This window comes from Callithrix jacchus, chromosome 11 (assembly GCF_049354715.1).
Source record: "Callithrix jacchus isolate 240 chromosome 11, calJac240_pri, whole genome shotgun sequence".
In the NCBI taxonomy this organism is placed as follows: Eukaryota; Metazoa; Chordata; class Mammalia; order Primates; family Cebidae; genus Callithrix; species Callithrix jacchus.
The window spans coordinates 49,959,984-49,978,854 of NC_133512.1; the positions used below are offsets into that span (position 1 = coordinate 49,959,984).

Sequence of the window (18,871 nt, forward strand, 5' to 3'; positions counted from 1 at the left end):
GCACAAAAAGGTAAATGTGTGTACAGGAAATGGGGGCACATACTGCAGAAGGTCCCATTATACAAAAAATAACTGCATAAGTAATACCTCACAAATACCTGATGAAAACAAACAAAAATCCTGTGAACCAAAGACAACAAAGATCATTTTAAGGTCAACTAAACTTCTAGTGTTTTGAAATTTGTAGAGACTGAAATAGTTAGACTTGAATGTGTGTCATTTTAATAAAATTTACTTTTTTCTAAAATTAGTGGAAAAATAAAAAGGTGACTAGGTTCGGTTAATGAAAGAGAGTCCGTATGTTGAGTTCATAGATTATTTATAACAGGCTCAAATTTGACCATGATTCTAGTTAACATAATGGAGTATAACTTGCCTTCACACTTATGGTTCTCTTTTACACATAATCAAAACATGAGTAAGTTTAAAAAATTGAGTATAAGTATCACTGTCATAGTCATGGTACCAGGGCACAGTAGCCGAAAGCATTCAGTGTATTCCAATTCCTGTTTTTGTGTATAGAGCTGGGTTTCTAAGAAACTTGAGAAAGTCAAGTCAGCAAATTGCTACCATTTTTGGTGTGTGTGTGTGTGTGTGTGTGTGTGTGTGTGTGTGTGCAAGAGTAAGACCTTAAAAGCAGAGAAAATGAAACATATCAGAAGAGAAGATTGAGCAATCTTTTCAAGTCTCAACTCACTTAAGCTTTTTGTGAAAATACATCCTCATGTGTTTTTGTTTTGACTAAGAATACCCAATTCAAAGCCTGTAGAAGGGGAGAAAGACTTACTATGATATGAAATAAAAACAGTTGAATAAAAGCCACATTAAAATTACCTGAGTCATTTTTAAGGAAAACTTAAGTCACATTGCTTAAAGTTTCCTAAGCATGCAGTAATATTTCCCTGCAATGAGATTCTGTGAAGGAATCTTGAGTGATTATGAATCACATTATAACTCCATTCATCCCTGATCTGCAGCTTTCATATGTATCAAGCTCAGAAACAACTCTGGCCCAAAATAAAAAACAATTTTATAAAAAGTAGTTTGGGGACCAACGCTAGCTACCACAGCAGTGGATTGGCAGAGGCAACTACATTGCATAGCTGGTTTCCGCCTGAGAGTGACCAGGGCTGGAATTTGCCACAGGATTGTGAGGGGACCTGAGCAAAGAAGAGAAATAGTGAACAGCCAAAGAAAAGTAAGTTAAATGAATTATTTATCTATTTTCCATATAATGATACCATGCTTACATTTACATTAAATGCGCTAATTTTGTGTAGAAGTTTTTTTCAATGCAATTTGAAAATAGAGTAACAGAGAGGAATAACAGTTTAAAAAGTCAGCTTCTAGAGTCTACAGATGGTGTTTGACTCCTTATCACTTAAGAGCTGTGCTACTTCAGGCAGGTCACTTCAGGTTTCTAAGCTTCAGTCTCTTGTAATACAGGCATGAGAGTACCTCATAGAGTCATGATGCTTTGTGAGGGAATAGGTAGAAACTGCTTAGACAGCAAATGGCCCACCCTTATGTGTTCAATAAGTATTAGCCATTATCATGGACTTGTACACCTTTCTCTTTTGGGCGAGGAGGTAGTAAGAGAGGATAGCAATTTTTTACCTCTCTTACAAAGTTTGTGAAATATTTTCAGCCTACTTAGGAGATGTCACTTGGCCATACTTTTTACCAAAAACTGCTATAAAATGCAAAACAAATTAATTTTGGTAATAAAACTGGACTTCAGAAAATTCACATGGTAAATCTTGGCAGTAATAGAAACAATGATAGATTTTTTTTAAAAAAAAAGTACTTATTCAGCAATAGCTGCATTCTAACAATTTTCTTGCATTATTTCTTTAAATTATCACAATCACAAGGGCCAAGTTTACCTTGTGTTTTAGTGGAAGAATCGCATTGTATTTGTCCCTTTGAACTCCTAACATAAGAATAGGAAATAAAAAGCCAGAGACTATTGTGTGAGGATGTGAAGAGAGCGGTATGTCTAACTCAGTAGCTAGATTTTTGGGTAACAACTCCTGGCCTCCAATGGCCACAGCTACTCTAGCCACCAACAGAAAGTCTCTAAGTCTTCCACAGCCATCGCATCTAGAAGCTTTACAGTTATCCTGCAAACCATCAGTGACAAAAGACATATTATCACTGATTCAGAAAAGTAAATCTAAAAGTACTTTTGGGAAAGCACAGGACACCTGGCTAGCTGCTTGGCACTAGCTCTCTTCTAGTTTAAGGCTGTTTCTTAGCCCTTGCTCACAGAGCAAATCCTAACTAAAACTCTTATTAGGAGGTTTGTGTATTTCCCATCCTAGTAAGCAGAAATTATAAATTTGTTAAGTAAAACATTTCTGAAATTGTTTCATATAAAACTTAATAATACACCACAATTTTAAGCTGTTGCTCTTATGCACCCAACCCCAGCAATCATTCTTTGATATGCATGGAACTCCTGAGAAAAGCCTGACCTTGAAATAAGTTTTTCGGGATTTGATTTAGTCTCAATTTTTGTATTTAATTTTGGTTGCCTAGAGATTCAATAAATTGTCATAATTGTATTCAAATTAATGTTCATTTTTAAATTTTTGAATCCATACACTAACTTACAATTTATTTGAATAAAAATGTAAAGGTAAAGAATAAATGTAAAATATATAAATAGATTGATAGTTGAACAAATAAATACTGGTCTAAAACTGGTGAATCAACCAAGTCTTCCAATGGTTTATAAATACAGCCATTAGAATATGTTTCAGGCTAAAACTGAGCTTTCAAAGTTGATGGTGGAGACAACATTGCTTTTCCAAAGAGCTGTTTATTGGTTAGGCTGCTTCTTACATATAAAGCAGTGGGGAAAAAGTGAAAATAAAACACTTTCTCAGGCTTCTCATGATGTTTTTAATCTATCCTGTGCAAAAATATGGCTTACAATTTATTGCTGAAATGTAGGAACCTGAAGATTCCCAGTCCACACTTTTAAATTTAACAAGTATCTCAATTACTGGCAAAGTAATCAGAATTTTACTATGTGCCATTACCAGGTATGCCTCTTCCACTAATTCAGAGAAATTCTCCCAAAAACCATGGACCCAAAAATGTCCAACTCAGAACATAATGTGACAATTCATTGTTTTTGTTTCATAGATAAACCAGTAATTTGTATCATTTTTCTTCCATGAGGCAAGAAGCTACAATAATTATTATAATAATTTTGATTTTACTAAAATATTTTTGAAATGAACAATAGGAGGTGACAAATCCATGTTTGTGTTAGATACTGTCCATTTCCACCTGGAAATTTTTTCTATATTACAGCAAAAGTGTGAAATAACATTTAAAAGTCTAGAGAATATTATTTTCTTAGTGTTGCTTAAATGTTTTTTCCAAATAAAAAATGCATTTTCTAACATAGTTAAAACTTGACCAGTTTGTTTAAGCAACAAGTTGGTCTAATGGTTTTCCTCTGAGCCTTTGAACCTTGATATTGATCATCTTCCTTCCCCCATTTCCTGGTCTAAGAAAGGAAATTTGGGTGCAAGTACATTTCTTTGAGTGAAAGTTCTTTATCATAATCACTTTTCTCTATTACAGATAGAGGTGTTGTTGATATAGAAGTTTGGGATAAGTGTGTACTGGCCCAGAATGAGGGTCCTGAATGTTTCGATTTTTTTTAAGACTAAAATGCTTGTTGGAAGTTTGCTACATCTTTCCTTCTTTAGTTTTTCTTCTAAAGAAAACCCTCAGACAAAAGATTTCAGTTCTTTAAATATCAGCTGTGTTCTGTGTGTTTATAAAACTGTATAAGCTACATTTCATTGGGAGGTTATAGAACAAGATAGATGGTTGGAGACTGAAGCATTTCTTTGTCTCCTTTTGAATTTTGGATTACAAAAGGAATGATCAGACCATACAATGAGAGTCTTAGTCCATTAGTCAGATGATTCTTTAAAAATATATTTTTCCTTTCTCACTTACTCTCATGTTTGCTAAGCGACAACTAATTCCTAAGTGATCACTTTGAATAAGGAAACTCCAGAACGACAAGATTTATCTATGGCAAGCAGGTTCAGTAGCCAGAACTCATTAAGCTCTTATTGCCTGCTGTGCCATAGAGACGCTGTTCTAACATTAGCGTCTAAATTCTGTGGTAAGTTAATTAATACAGTGATATAAATGGTCATCTAGATATTTTGGAGCATTTCAAAAAATGGGCATTTAACGGTAATGGGTGTTCAATTTGCAGTTGAAGACTCTTGTTAGTCAAATCGGTTTAGTTCTCACTTTAGAACTCTGTGGTTTTGTTTCTCTTGCAGTACTTCTATTATTTTTTACATGAAAACAGACTTATTTCCAAGTACCATGAGGGAAAGATGATAATGAATTCATGTTCTTAATGCGACATATTTTCTTAACCTTTGAAGCACTTCAAAGTCCGATTCCCAACTCGTGGCTTTAAAAATTGGTCACCTCACATATTTCTTCATCTGGTTATTTTGCTAAAATTGTGTACAGGAATTATTTTTTAAATAAAGCTAATGTCCATAAACAATGCAATATAAATAAGTTGATCCAATATGCTATAGGTAAATTGAGCACTGAGGCCCTCCAATGTGATCACAATTTCTTCAGGTGAATTGAGTCATTACAGTATAGTCAGGAAAATTCAGCCACAATCTTCAGGCATCTTGACTTTCATTCATTGATTTTTGGTATTCTTGAATAACTAGCATGACAGCAAACCAAAAATGTGTGCAATGCTATATGCCACAAATTCCCCAGGCTTCAGATTGAGACTCTTAAGTTGTTTTGACTGGGCAACTAACAGCAGTTGAGATAGTTCTGTACAAATTTAGAGATATGAGATGCAAAGCCATGACTATATTCCAGCACATTCTTCTTGTCAGAACCACTTAAATCACCATCTTACACAAGTACATATTGAAACTCAACTTTAAGTGTTTTATTTTTATGTACATTTCATTTTGTCCAGAAATAAAATATCTAAATACAGACAGACTGTAATGTTGTATATGTATAGCTTTCAACAATACTTGATCTGAATAAATGCTTTGTACATTTGGTTTGTCTTTTTAATGGATTTCACAGCTACATTGATAAAATGAATTCCTCATATCCTTTTTTTCTTAACCAATAACAAGCAGAGAGACAAGTACAAGTTAATATTAATAAGCAGCTCAAATAACACTTGGTTAAACTATGTACAATACAAACCATTCATACAAATGAAGACTAGGATATTGAATTTGTTACAATATGTGTAGTAAAGATAAGATAGACACTTACAACTTACATGGTGTCTGCCAGGCATTTCCCTTCTTAAATAATGATCAGAACTTAATTTAAGCAGGCTTAGCTGGTCTCAACTTCACAAAAGTCCAATGATTTGTGATGAAAGTCGTAATCCCAATGTCTGCCCACATGTAAATTCCAAATGTTTGCTCATCTTTACTGAGAACAGGCCCCTTTCATAGAAAAAAAGAGCCATCCTGGACCACCTTGAATGTGCCTACTGTATGCTGGAAAAAAGTTACTACATTTTGTTGTGTTCATAAAATAAAGAATATTGAGCTCTAAAGACACATTTTTTTTCCATTTTAACAAGCAGATACTCCTACAGTAGTATTTACCAGTACAGCTACTCCAAGCAGTAGGAATGCATGAGTGGGGATTATCAATTAGCATGTACTCAAGACTTTAAAAGAGATTTCCATAACAGCGAGTGTTAGAAACATTCTCTGTCTAGTTAATCCTTCTGTTTGATGATAATTGATCCTGAACCATTATGAGTCAGACAATGAAAGCCCTCTCAACAGGAATCATGATAGATGCAAGTTGAAATGTGCATGACAGTGTGTTTGTGTACCTCTATATGTGAGAGCATGTCTTCAAATGCGACTTCAAAATCTGTGATGATTTACAACTACACTGAGGGATGAAGCTGACTGGGAAGAAATTACATCAGATTGTTTACCACTAGTGTATTTGCAGCCAGTTGACAAGAGCAGCAGTGTAGACACATTCCAGGCAACAGATGTGACCTTCTTCTTTGAGGTAACAGCCCTGTCATATGACCTTTAATTCCTCAGGCTTCAGTCTCACCCCCATGTTCACCTTCATCCCGAAGGAAAGTAAGGTGTGTCACTGTGGTAGTTGTAGTCAGGGCACACTTTCTGTACCAGTTTATAATCTGTACTATAAAAGGAAATGTAAATACAGATCACCTTAAAGGGCTTAGAGCAGAGCCAGGATACATGACTTTGGGTCTGCTCCTGGTAACAGGTTTTTGAAGGGTCATAGTTGCAGAGTGTGTTCTTGGTAGCCTTGTCAACCTTTTCATATTCAATGCGACAATTAAAAGACTTGGAATCTTTGGCATCAATCACGGTTTGTTGTGCCAAGTCAAATTCCACGATTTTTGTAGGGGGCACCAAGCTGACAGATACATTCCCTTGACCAGTTGAATTATGCCTGAAATAAACACTAAATGTCCCATTGCCATGATCTACAATTTTCCCAGTTATCAACAGGTTCAGCTTCACTGTTTTGATGTTGGAATGAAAATCACCCCATCCAAACATTTTCTTAAACTTGCCCGTTTTAACAATGGGCCTTCTCTTAGCCCTCGGCCTCGGCTCTTGGAGGTCTGTGGAGTTCCTCAGCCAGTCCCAGAGGTCTTGCTCAGAATAAGGTTCTGGGGTATCATATCTCAGGTCCAAATCTGTATCATTCTCTTTGCCATGAAAAGTCTGTGACAGAAGTCGGCTGATAGACAAGTCTTTGCTGCTTTCTGTCCATATGTGCTTTAGTGTGGATTTGCTGCTTCCTGATTTCAGAAGTTCTGACTTTCCACCATTCGTTAAATTGGCACATGTGACCTGAAAACAGAAGGAAAAAAAGGCATTTACATCTCTGCATCTGAGAAGAACACCCAGTGCACAGATCCAAATTCTCTCTGAGTCACTGAATTAAATAATTATACTTTTTCTAAAAGCACCATAAGTATCTGGCCAACATTTCTTTGTGATAAAAGACCACTTCTATTTTTGCATAACAATGGAAGAGGGAAAATGTGGGTAAAAAAACTAAATGTGATCTAAAAATTTATATAAAACCATTGGTTAATGGAAGAAAAGGCCGCCCAGCATGAATAAAGCAACTTGAAGTTAAATATAAACCAAACTATTTCGTTTACCAAAATTCAAACACTTTCTAAATCAAATCTTATAAATCATCATGTTCTTTTTCCTATTTCAAAATTACTGTAATTTTTAAAATGGTATAATTCTCTGGACACAAAGAGGCGAACAGCACACACCAGGGCCTGTTGAGGGGTCGGAAAGTGAGGGGAGGGAATTTAGAAGATGGTCACCAGGGGCAGCAAACCACCCTGGCATGTAAACCTATGTAACAAACCTGCACACTCTGCACATGTATCCCATTTCTCAAGAAGAAATAGCAAACTGTATTATTCTCAGACATATGTCAACTGACAGGCTTTAGACTAGTTATCCATATTACAGTCACATTAGAAAAGTTAGTTTTGCAAAGAGACTCCAGTCTATTTTAACTGGTCAAAATAAAATAACATGTTTATTATCACCTATAATAAGCAAGGAATATATTGAATAAGACATAATTTTTTACCTTGCAGAGCTTAACATATGGTTTAGGAAAGCGACTTTCAGTTATTGTCAGTTCTAGAGAAACCAGCAACACGTGGTCAGTGACTGAGAAGTCACTTCAGGTTGAAATTGTGAGAGTTGCAAGCAGACACGGTTCTCCTAGGACCCCAGGATTATTTCTTAGGAAAGAATTGTACCTCGAACTGCACCAGAGATTGAGAGGAACCAGTGATCACAATGACTACTTTGGCCAATAGTTAAAGCAGTGACTTCTTATCCTGACATGAAAGAATCAAGGACAAGAGCTAACAGAACTGAGGACCCACAGGAACCAAAATAGCCAATACCAGTAAATGATTCAACATGCGGACTTGCTGTTTTAAGGCAAGGCTGCTGAAGGGAGTCCCTAGCTACCCATTAAAAAGCCACATTTCACAATAAACTTATACTTCCATGCCCCTGGAGAACCAGTTCTGAGTCTTTTCTCAGATATAAGCCTGATTGCTACTCAGCAGTTTCAGTGGACCCTCCAGTCTCCTTCTAAACTGTTCTCAAAATGAATGGTCATTCCCGGAAAGCTTTTAAAAATTCAGGCCCATTAGGAAGTGCATTCTAGGGACACTTCCCTAGACTTAGCTGCACAGGACTCTTGGTAGAATACAAACATGACCTGAAAATAGCCTTTTACTCAACCGCTTGTTGCTGAGGTAATGTACTCTCAATCCCTGGGGAGCAAGACCATAAACTTTAGAGCCAGACTCCCTGGAATTCCCTCCCAGCTCTGACACTTCCAAGTTGGGTGCACTTGGTCAAGTTATTTAACTTTCCCCTGCCTCCGTTTCCTAAATCTGTAAAATGTAGGCAATATGATATCTACCTCATAGGTTTGTGAGGACTGAATGAGCTAAAACAGATACAACCTTTAGAACAGTTGCTAGCATTTGGAAAAGGCTCAATAGAGATGCAAATCAAAACCACATTGAGATACCATCTCACGCCAGTTAGAATGGCGATCATTAAAAAATCTGGAGACAACAGATGCTGGAGAGGATGTGGAGAAAAAGGAACACTTTTTTACACTGTTGGTGGGAGTGTAAATTAGTTCGACCATTGTGGAAGACAGTGTGGCGATTCCTCAAGGCCTTAGAAATAGAAATTCCATTTGACCCAGCAATCCCATTACTGGGTATATATCCAAAAGACTATAAATCGTTCTACTATAAGGACACATGTACACGAATGTTCATTGCAGCACTGTTTACAATAGCAAAGACCTGGAATCAACCCAAATGCCCATTGATAATAGACTGGATTGGAAAAATGTGGCACATATACACCATGGAATATTATGCAGCAATCAGAAATGTTGAGTTTGTGTCGTTTGTAGGGACATGGATGAATCTGGAGAACGTCATTCTCAGCAAACTGACACAAGAACAGAAAATGAAACACCGCATATTCTCACTCATAGGCGGGTGATGAAAAATGAGAACACATGGACACAGAAAGGGGAGTACTAAACACTGGGGTCTATTGGGGGGAAAAGGGGAGGGCCAGTGGGAGGGGGAGGTGGGGAGGGATAGCCCGGGGAGAAATGCCAAATGTGGGTGAAGGGGAGAAGGAAAGAAAAGCACACTGCCATGTGTGTTCCTACGCAACTGTCTTGCATGCTCTGCTCATGTACCCCAAAACCTAAAATCCAATAAAAAATTTTAAAAAAAAGAAAAAAAAATATTTTAAAAGAATAATAAAATATATATATATAGCTATTATTGTGAATACCAAGCTGATGTTTGAGGACAATTAAAGAAGCAAAATAATACATATGGAGATCTTGCCTGGGAGTAGACTTGCCCAGAATTATCCAGCCAAGTGCTTAGAATGTGGAAAAAAATGGGCTCCCCCAGGGAAATAGATGCAGAGAACCTTGGTCATCTAAACTAAAACAAAAGCTCTTAGATCTTGTCATCCTTTTTTTTCAAGCCAGCAAGTAGTCTCTTCTTTGCCCTGTTCAAATTGAGAGTGATTGGACGATTCTCACCGAAGAAAGAATACCAGCTGAAGCTGTTATCTTTCCAATAATGGTGAGTTTAAAAACCCTACAAGTTTATCTCCATGAAAATTCATTGTATCTGAGATAAAATGGAACTTGACATGCATTTGTATCCCATGACAGCACCCTGAAAAGCCAAAACTGAAACTCAGGGTAGGATAACATAAAAACTATCAACTATTTTGGCAGCTAGCTTGAGTACAGTTGCATCTGCTGTGATCCCCAAGGTAAGAGCAATGCCTTCATGGAAAGATGTAGAGGGCCATGGTGTGCAGAGATGAAGGAAGAACACATAACACTGTCCAGTGAAGAACAGACTCTGGATTATAGTGGAGGGCAAAGTCACATCTAAGAGAAACACAGACCAGCCTCATGATACGCAGTCAGTCTTTTTAAAGTGTCAGCTACCCAAGATGAGCAAAAAGCCTAGTGTGGCGTCAGATATGGCTATCAAATTACCATTACTGGTCTTGGGGAAAATACAAGAAATTGAGGCAAGCTTATCTTTGCTGCCAACTATTTTTCAGTTCTAGATACTTCCCCTTCATTTTTCCTCAACCCTTGTTTTGGTACCTCTCCTTTCCCCTATGCACACAAACCATTTCCTGTTTACAGATTTTCTTCATACCAAAATATTATCCCAGAGATGGATCACATTGAAACAGTAGAAATGACTAAAAATAGCAAAATGGTTGCTTTAGCAAAAGTAATTTTTAATAAATACTAAACTTTCATTCCTCAGGAGAGGAGAATTATCCATACGAACATATACATTTTCTTTATTATTATACTTTAAGTTCTGGGGGACATGTGCAGAATGTGCAGGTTTGTTGCATAGCTATACATGTGCCATGGGGGCTTGCTGCATCTATACCCCCCAGCATTTATATCCGTTTTTCTCCTAATGTAATCCCTCTGTTTTCTTAAGAAAAAATCATTAAACTTCCAATCTATCCTGACAATAAATCCATTCCACTATGGAAAAATATTTACTCTCACATCAAAAGTATAATCCTTAGCAGTTCCAGCATTAGTATTTTTTATTATAATTATAAAACTAATATAATTAGTTGTATAAAGACAACTACAGCTCTCCCACTGATTTTCTGAATGTCCTGCATTTCAAAAGGTACTGTTTTTCTATAACACAGAGTAGCTATAATGTAAAACTTAAAACTAACATTAATTGGTAAAAGTGGTACATACCTTTAGATTTGGGAGAGTGTGTGTGTGTGTGTTTTAATAAAATCTAATTGATTAAACATCGGAATTTGCACTTGCCTAGTTATATAAGCATTGCCCTTATCACAGTCCCTACATTTATGCCTCAGTATAAAAGAAATTCATGTGTATCCTTTTCTCTGAATTTTGCCTGGAATTATATAGACAGTTTCCCATTGTTTGTGTGGCAAAAAGAATAAATACAAGCGGGCATTTAGTGGCGGCTTAGTACTTCTTTCTCAGCATCAGCACAGGGCTGTATTGAGATGCTTTCATGATGCACTAGCTAATGAAGCAGTAATGAAATTATCCCAAAGAAGGAGGAGAAGAGAGATTTACAGTTCAATTTACCAGTAGCATAAAGGGAATAAAAGGAAAAATGTGGAAGTAGTATATATGGTTTCGAGAGGGAAGAATCAATCTATTCAAAAAAATGCTAAAACTCTGACAGACAAATAAACCTCTGATTTTCAGGTAGAATAGAAATTGTTTAGTTCTATAATTATGTTATCCACAGTTGTAGTAATCATGAATGTGCACTCTGGAGTCAGGCTGCCTGAATCCCAGTCCGGGCTCTGATCTTTAACAGCTGTGTGATGTGGGCAAGTTACTTAACTTGTTTAAGCTTCACTGTTTTTCTCTTCTAGGGAACAGAAGAATATCCATCTTCTTCACAGGGCTGTTGTGAGGATTAAACAGGGCACTCCATTTAAATTACTAAAAACCGTACCTGGAACACTGTGAATGTTCAATATTAGTAGTACTCACTGTTGCCATCACTAGATATTTTTACCTCTGAATCTACTACATAATATTTTATACAAATTATTAATTTGTAATTGGATTTAATATCAGAAAGCATTCTTGAAAGAAAATCTCCCTTCACTATAACCACAAACATAAAGCTAACAATTAAAACAACAAAAAAAAAGCATGCTGTGGGGGAAGGGGAGAGAAGGAAATGGGGAGAAAATGAACATAAAGTTTTAATCAGGTTGAAATAAATTCCAGATATCTGCTGTACAACATTGTACCTATAGCTTATACTGTATTTAGCAGTTTAAAATTTTGTTAATAGGGTAGGACTCACATTAAGTGCTCATACCACAATAAAATAATTTTTAAAATTAGTATTAAGAAAATATATATATTGAACTCTAAATAATGAAACACAAAATGTTGTAAAGAAAAAAAAAAGAAAGAAGAAAGCGTATATTTTTCAAAGTGCTGCTGTGATTACCTAAAAAATATGGCAAGTAAAATAAGTAGTTGAACACAAGTTACCAAAGGATGAGCATAAATTTAGCTATTGAACAGCTTAGCTTCCAAATGCAATGAATTATTTGCCTTCAGTGGTATAATGGGAAAGGCTTCAAGTAGTGCTAACAGAAGCCTCTCTAGAACATCTCAGTTGTGGGTAAAGGATCAAAGCAGGTTTCAGCTGTAATCATCATTAACACTGTCTTAAATGTTCTTATTCTCTCAGTCCTTGCTTTTTGCTTAGGTTAGGAAAGGAGTAGGGCAATGTATAAAATAGAATGTAAAGCTGGAAAAACCAGCAAGATTCCTTACCAAAGTCCCCAGAGATGTTCAGTACTAACAACTCTGATTTCTTTTGTCTTATTAACAAAATAGCTATATGGTAAGACTACATGAAAACTGAGTGTAATAAAGAAATGCAAACATAAATGGCACATGGACCTGGCTCTCAAGAAGGTCACAGTTTAATGGAGAAATCAATTAAACCATCTCAGTGTGATGTGACCAGCACTATGTGAAACATTCCAGGAGTCATAGTCAGAGTTGAAAGGTAGAGAAGGTATAACAGAAGAGATGATCCTTAGATGTGGGAGATAAAAGAGGTGTTTGGTAATTCAACAGATAGTGCATGGGCCAGAGGAGTTCTTCCAGTAATAAATAACAGGGCCAGGCATCATGGCTCGTACCCGTAATCCCAGTACTTTAGGAGGCAGAGGCAGGTGGATCACAAGATCAAGAGATCCAGACCATCGTGGCCCAACATGGTGGAACCCGTCTCTACTAAAAATATGAAAATTAGCCTGGTGTGGTGGTGCATGGCTGTAGTCCCAGCTACTGGGGAGGCTGAGGCAGGAGAATCATTGGAACCTGGGAAGCGGAGGTTGCAGTGAGCTGAGATCCCACCACTGCACTCCAGCCTGGTGACAGAGCTATGCTAAAATATTTTCCAAAGTGGCTGTAACATTTTAGCGTTCTCACAACATAATAAGCAATGAATGAGTAATTCAGTTGCTCCAATACAGGTCACCATGTGGTGTCATTACTAATTTTTATTTTGTCATTCTAATAAATGTGCAGTAATATTGCATTGCAGTTTTAATTTGCATTCCCTCTTCCCCTTTTTTTTGAGATGGAGTCCCACTGTATCTCCCAGGCTGGAGTGCAGTGATGCAATCTCTGCTTACTACAACCTCCACCTCCTATGTTCAAGCAATTTTCCTGCCTCAGCCTCCTGACTAGCTGAGATTACAAGCACGCTCCATCACACCCAACTAATTTTTGTATTTTTAGTAGAGACGGGGTTTCACCTTGTTGGTCCCATAAAATTATAATGGAGCTAAAAAATTCCTATCACCTAATGATAACTTGATGATCCTGACCCTGTGTAGGCCTAGGCTAATATGTGTGTTTGTGTCTTAGTTTTTAACGAAAATGTTTAAAAAGCAAAAAATAATTAAAAGTTTTAAAAACAGAATAAGGATGTAAAGAAAATATTTTGTACAGCTTTATTGCATATTTGTGTTTTAACCTAAGTGTTATTACAAAAGAATCAAAAGTTTAAAAAAATTAAAAGTTATAAAGAAAAAGGGTACAGTATGCTAAGGTTAATTTTAAAGAAAGAGATAAGAGAAAAACAGGTGGCTGGAAGATGACCAAATAGGAACAGCTCTGGTCTGCAGCTCCCAGCATGATCAATGCAGAAGGCTAGCACAAGCAAAGATGCCCTCTCTCACCACTCCTATTCAACATAGTATTGGAAGTGGCCAAGGCAATCAGGTAAGATAAAGAAATAAAGGGTATTCAAATAGGAAGAGTGGAAGTCAAATTGTCTCTGTTTGCAGATGACATGATTGTATATTTAGAAAACCCCATTGTCTCAGCCCAAAATCCCCTTAAACTGATAAGCAACTTCAGAAACCCCATTGTCTCAGGATACAAAATCAATGTGCAAAAATCACAAGCATTCCTGTACACCAATAACAGACAAACTGAGAGCCAAATCATGAGTGAACTCCCATTCACAATTGCTACAAAGAGAATAAAATACCTAGGAATACAACTTACAAAGGATGTGAAGGACCTCTTCAAGGAGAACTACAAACTGCTGCTCAAGGAAATAGGGCGGATACAAACAAATGAAAAAACATGCCATGCTCATGGATAGGAAGAATCAACATTGTAAAAATGGCCATACTGCCCAAAGTAACTTATATATTCAGTGCTATCCCCATGAAGCTACCACTGAATTTCTCACAGAATTAGAGAAAACTACTTTAAATTTCATATGGATCAAAAAAGCGCTTGTATAGCTAAGACAATCCTAAGCAAAAAGAACAAAGTTGGAGCCACCTGACTTCAAACTATACTACAAGCCTACAGTAACCAAAACATCATGGTACTGGTACCAAACCAGATATATAAACCAATGGAACAGAACAAAGGCCTAAGAAAAAATGCCACACATCTAGAACCATCTGATCTTTTACGAACCTGACAAAAGCAGTGGGGAAAGGATTCCCTATTTAAAAAATGCTGTTGGGAAAACTGGCTAGCCATATGCAAAAAACTGAAACTGATGTCTTATGTCCTTATATCTTATGCAAAAATTAATTCAAGATGGATTAAAGACTTAAATGTAAGACCTAAAACCATAAAAACCCTAGAAGAAAACCTGGGCAATATCATTCAGGACATAGGCATGGACAAAGACTTCAGGACTGAAACACCAAAAGCAATGGCAACAAAAGCCAAAATTAATAAATGGTTCTAATTAAACTAAAGAGCTTCGGCACAATAAAAGAAACTATCATCAGAGTGGATAGGCCATCTACAGAATGGGAGAAAATTTTTGCAATCTATCCCTCTGGTAAAGGGCTAATATCGAGAATCTACAAGGAACTTAAACAAATTTACAAGGAAAAGGCAAACAACCCTATCAAAAAGTGGGCAAAGAATATGAGCAGACATTTATCAAAAGAAGACATTTATGCAGCTACCAAACATATGAAAAAAGCTCATTATCACTGGTCATTAGAGAAATGCAAATCAAAACCACAATGAGATACCATCTCACTTCAGTTAGAATGGAGATTATTAAAAAGTCAGGAAACAACAGATGCTAGAGAGGATGTGGAGAAATAGGAACACTTTTACACTCTTGCTAGGAGTCTAAATTAGTTCAAATATTGTGAAAAACATTGTGGCAATTCCTCAAGGATCTAGAACCAAAAATGCCATTTGAAGGATAAAGACTGGCTAAAGAAAATGCAGCCCACATATACCATGGAATATTATGTAGCCATAAAAAAGGATAAGTTCATGTCCTTTGCAGGGACATGGATGAAGCCAGAAACCATCATTCTCAGCAAATTATCATAGGAACAGAAAACCAAACACTGCATGTTCTCACTCAAGGGAGAACAGAGAGGGGAACATCACACACCAGAACCTGTCAGTGGGTGGGGGGCTAGGGGAGGGACAGCATTGGAAGAAATGCCTAATGTAGATGACGGATTGATGGGTGCAGCAAACCACCATTGCATGTGTACACCTATGTAACAATCCTGCATATTCTCTACGTGTATCCCAGGACTTAAAGTATAATTTTTTTAAAAATAGAAAAAAATATTTTTAAATTATAAATTTAGTGTAGCCCAAGGGTTCAGCGCTCATAAAATACAATAGTAAAGAGTGTTGTCATAGGCCTTCACATTCCCTCACTACACACTCATGGATTTGCCACTAACAGACAATAATCCAGGAAAAATATTTAAAATTTATGTTACATTCTTTTAAAAGTTATAAGGAGTATCTCATGTAAGGACCCCTAGGTACATGGTTATAATAATAAAGAAAACATTTAAAATAACATATTGAAAGACTATTGCTTTGCTAAAACAGACACTTCAGCATCACTCTTGTATTGCCCATAAAAAGATTTGAATTTGTCAGTAAATCCAGATGTCATCCAAGAAGAGAAATGTTGTATATGTAGGAATTGCTTCTTTCTCTCTGAAATGGAGGTCAATGTGAGTGATTGTCCATAACAAGGCTCTTATATGAATTATAATAGGCAAGTTTTTAGCTTCTTAAAGTGAAAGTGCAGCTCTGTCTAGAATAAAATAAATGAGAAAGGATTGACTTACCCTCCTACCATATTTTCAGAGTAATATATGTATAGATATTTTTACCTATTAGATATCGGCATTCCTGATATATGTACAGAGGTTCTCATATACAACTGTAGTATATAAAAACATACTTTGCAGCAATAATAACACAGCTTATCCAATAGAAGTCCAAATTCCTAAGGAAATAATGACTTTGATACTTTTGATACAATATGCCTAACACCCTCTGATTATCCAGAGTTTCATCTGGAAGCCTTTTGTTAGACAGAAGGAAATGTTATATAAATTAAGTGATAGAGATTAGTTGTGGAGGAATAACATTCCTGTGACACTTAGATCTTAGATTCAAAACTCGTCTAGTGTCAAAAACCCTTCTAGTGTCTTTTTCTGTTCAGGGCATTGTGCTTGCAGTGCTCAGAGCTTCCCAGGTTCTGAGTGGACAATGTCAGTCAACCCAGAAATAAAAAAAAAAAAAAAAAGGTAAAGGTCCTGGAAATAGAGCCTCTCCACACTCGTGTAAGAGTCCTGTAATCTGGGAATCGCCAACTCTCTGGAGCAGAGCAAATCCAATGTTTTATTGTGGCATTGTCTAAGAAAAAATAAAGTCTAGTAGATAGAATGGACATCTCACCCTTTCAGCAAAGGTGGGTGATGCTGAAGTTTGAGTTACATAAAGAACTTTTTACATTAAGTAAATAAATACTTTTGAATCATACCTTGGTCAGAGCAAGAAGTGGTAAAAAAAAAAACATCCAACTTAGAGCACCAGGCCCTACAATGAATTTCTTTTTTTTAAGACAGAGTCTCACTCTGTTGCCTAGGCTGGAGTACAGTGGCACAATCTTGGCTCACTGCAACCTCTGACTCCTGAGTTCAAGTCATCTTCATGCCTCAGCCTCCCAAGTAGCTGGGACTACAGGCATGCATTACCATGACCAGCTAATTTTTGTAATTTTGGTAGAGACAGGGTTTTGCTATGTTGCTCAGGTTGGTCTCAAACACCTGGGCTCAAGTGATCTGCCTGCCTTGGCCTCCCAAAGTACTGAAATTACAGGCATGAGCCACCGCGCCCAGCCTACCATGGGTTCTTAAGCATATTTCAGGGAAGACACAATTCATGCACTGAGAGAACTTCAAGCAGCACTATTTCTACAAGAAAACTATTCCCTTGAGAATTCTTTTAAAAAGCACTTCCCTAAGAAGCTTCACATCCATTCCTTGACCTTCTGCTTCTCCCTTGCAAGATTCCTGGCACTGGGTTACTACACTCTGCTCTCTGCAGATCTCTTACCCAGTTACTGCCCAATTTGGAATCAGATGCTACTCCTTTCCACAAGCCCAGGCAAGATTTTGCTTTGGTCTTGCATCAAACTTTTCCTCAATTCCCAGTTTCTTAAGAGACATGTGCTGATGAAAGAAGATGTTTAGCCAGAGAGACCTCATAAATAAGCAAAAAGAAAGCCTCTGGGTTTAGATTATGTTAAGAAAAGTTAATCAGACATAAAACTGAGTGGTGCTCCTGGAGTTAAAAGAAAAAAAAAATATCCCTTGGTAATAAAAAGAGCGAAGTATTAAGTAAACAGTTCCACTAAATCAAAGAATGGTATTCACACAAGCATTATAAGATGAAATAGGTCATAGAGAGAATGAGGCAGAGAGAACTTCAAAATGACTGGGGATGCTGTAAGAAAAGTCACAATACAGAGGTTGGATAAAAATTTGTATATATTAAAGCTCAGAAATTCCCTCAACCCTCTTTGAAAACGGCTTACTCATTGTTAGTAGTTTGTTTTAACTTGAGCACTGTGGATAGAAGGCATCATAGGCGAACTGAGAGAACAGGTTGTTGGGAAGACTTTGCTCTCCTAGTATGTCCCAAAACTCACTGAGTAGTTCAATTCCCCTTTTCAAAGAGCTGGGTAACACTCCATCTGCCGCTAGAGGGCACAGCTAGGACATATGACAGCTGCCTCTATTCGTGGTGCTGAGAGACAGAATTGTGTCTCTAAGGGTCCCAGGGCTGTTTGAAAAAAGATGAACCAGGAACTTTGGTGTTTAACTGCTGGCTGAGGCACTCTGTGGAAGCCACCTATTCTGTGAGCTTTAGTGACCAGGAAGGAGCAGCTGTTGTGTAAGGAACTAATACTAGAAGCCATCATCCACTAAATAAGTTATTGTGAGCTCTATTCCTGATAGAAAGGGTGTTCAAATATAAGATATATTTACTTATTGATTGATTGATTATTAACTTATTTACTTGCTTACTTATTAAAAAGTAGCCTAAGTCAATGCAACATGTGTCTATGTCTCCAGCTTCATTTTGGCTACTTTCCCCTTTAGTCTCAGGATTTTTGTCACATCAGACTTTTTCATGTGCTCTCTTTATTCAATCTTTAGAACCTGTGTATAGGCTGCTTCCCCTTTCTGGAAGCCTTTCTACCCATTCCCGTTAGCTAAGCTAACTCCTCACTCTCTAGCTCACCATAAACTTCATTTCTATAGCAATCATTGATCCACTGATAGCACCCTATACAAATCTTTCATAAATATTATAT

At 36.9% G+C, this 18,871-nt stretch overlaps 1 protein-coding gene across 3 annotated transcripts in view; it reads right to left on the reverse strand.

Annotated features, from left to right (window-relative positions):
• Positions 1–4,947: 4,947 nt before the first annotated feature.
• The window catches only part of NXPH1 (neurexophilin 1), a 323,685-nt gene continuing 309,761 nt past the window's right edge, over positions 4,948–18,871 (reverse strand). For all 3 annotated transcript variants that reach the window (XM_002751573.6, XM_054237243.2, XM_078342082.1), the window contains one exon: positions 4,948–6,905. In XM_002751573.6, the coding sequence (XP_002751619.1) occupies positions 6,144–6,905 (762 nt within the window). In that variant the 3' untranslated portion in view covers positions 4,948–6,143. The remainder of the gene's footprint in view (positions 6,906–18,871) is intronic.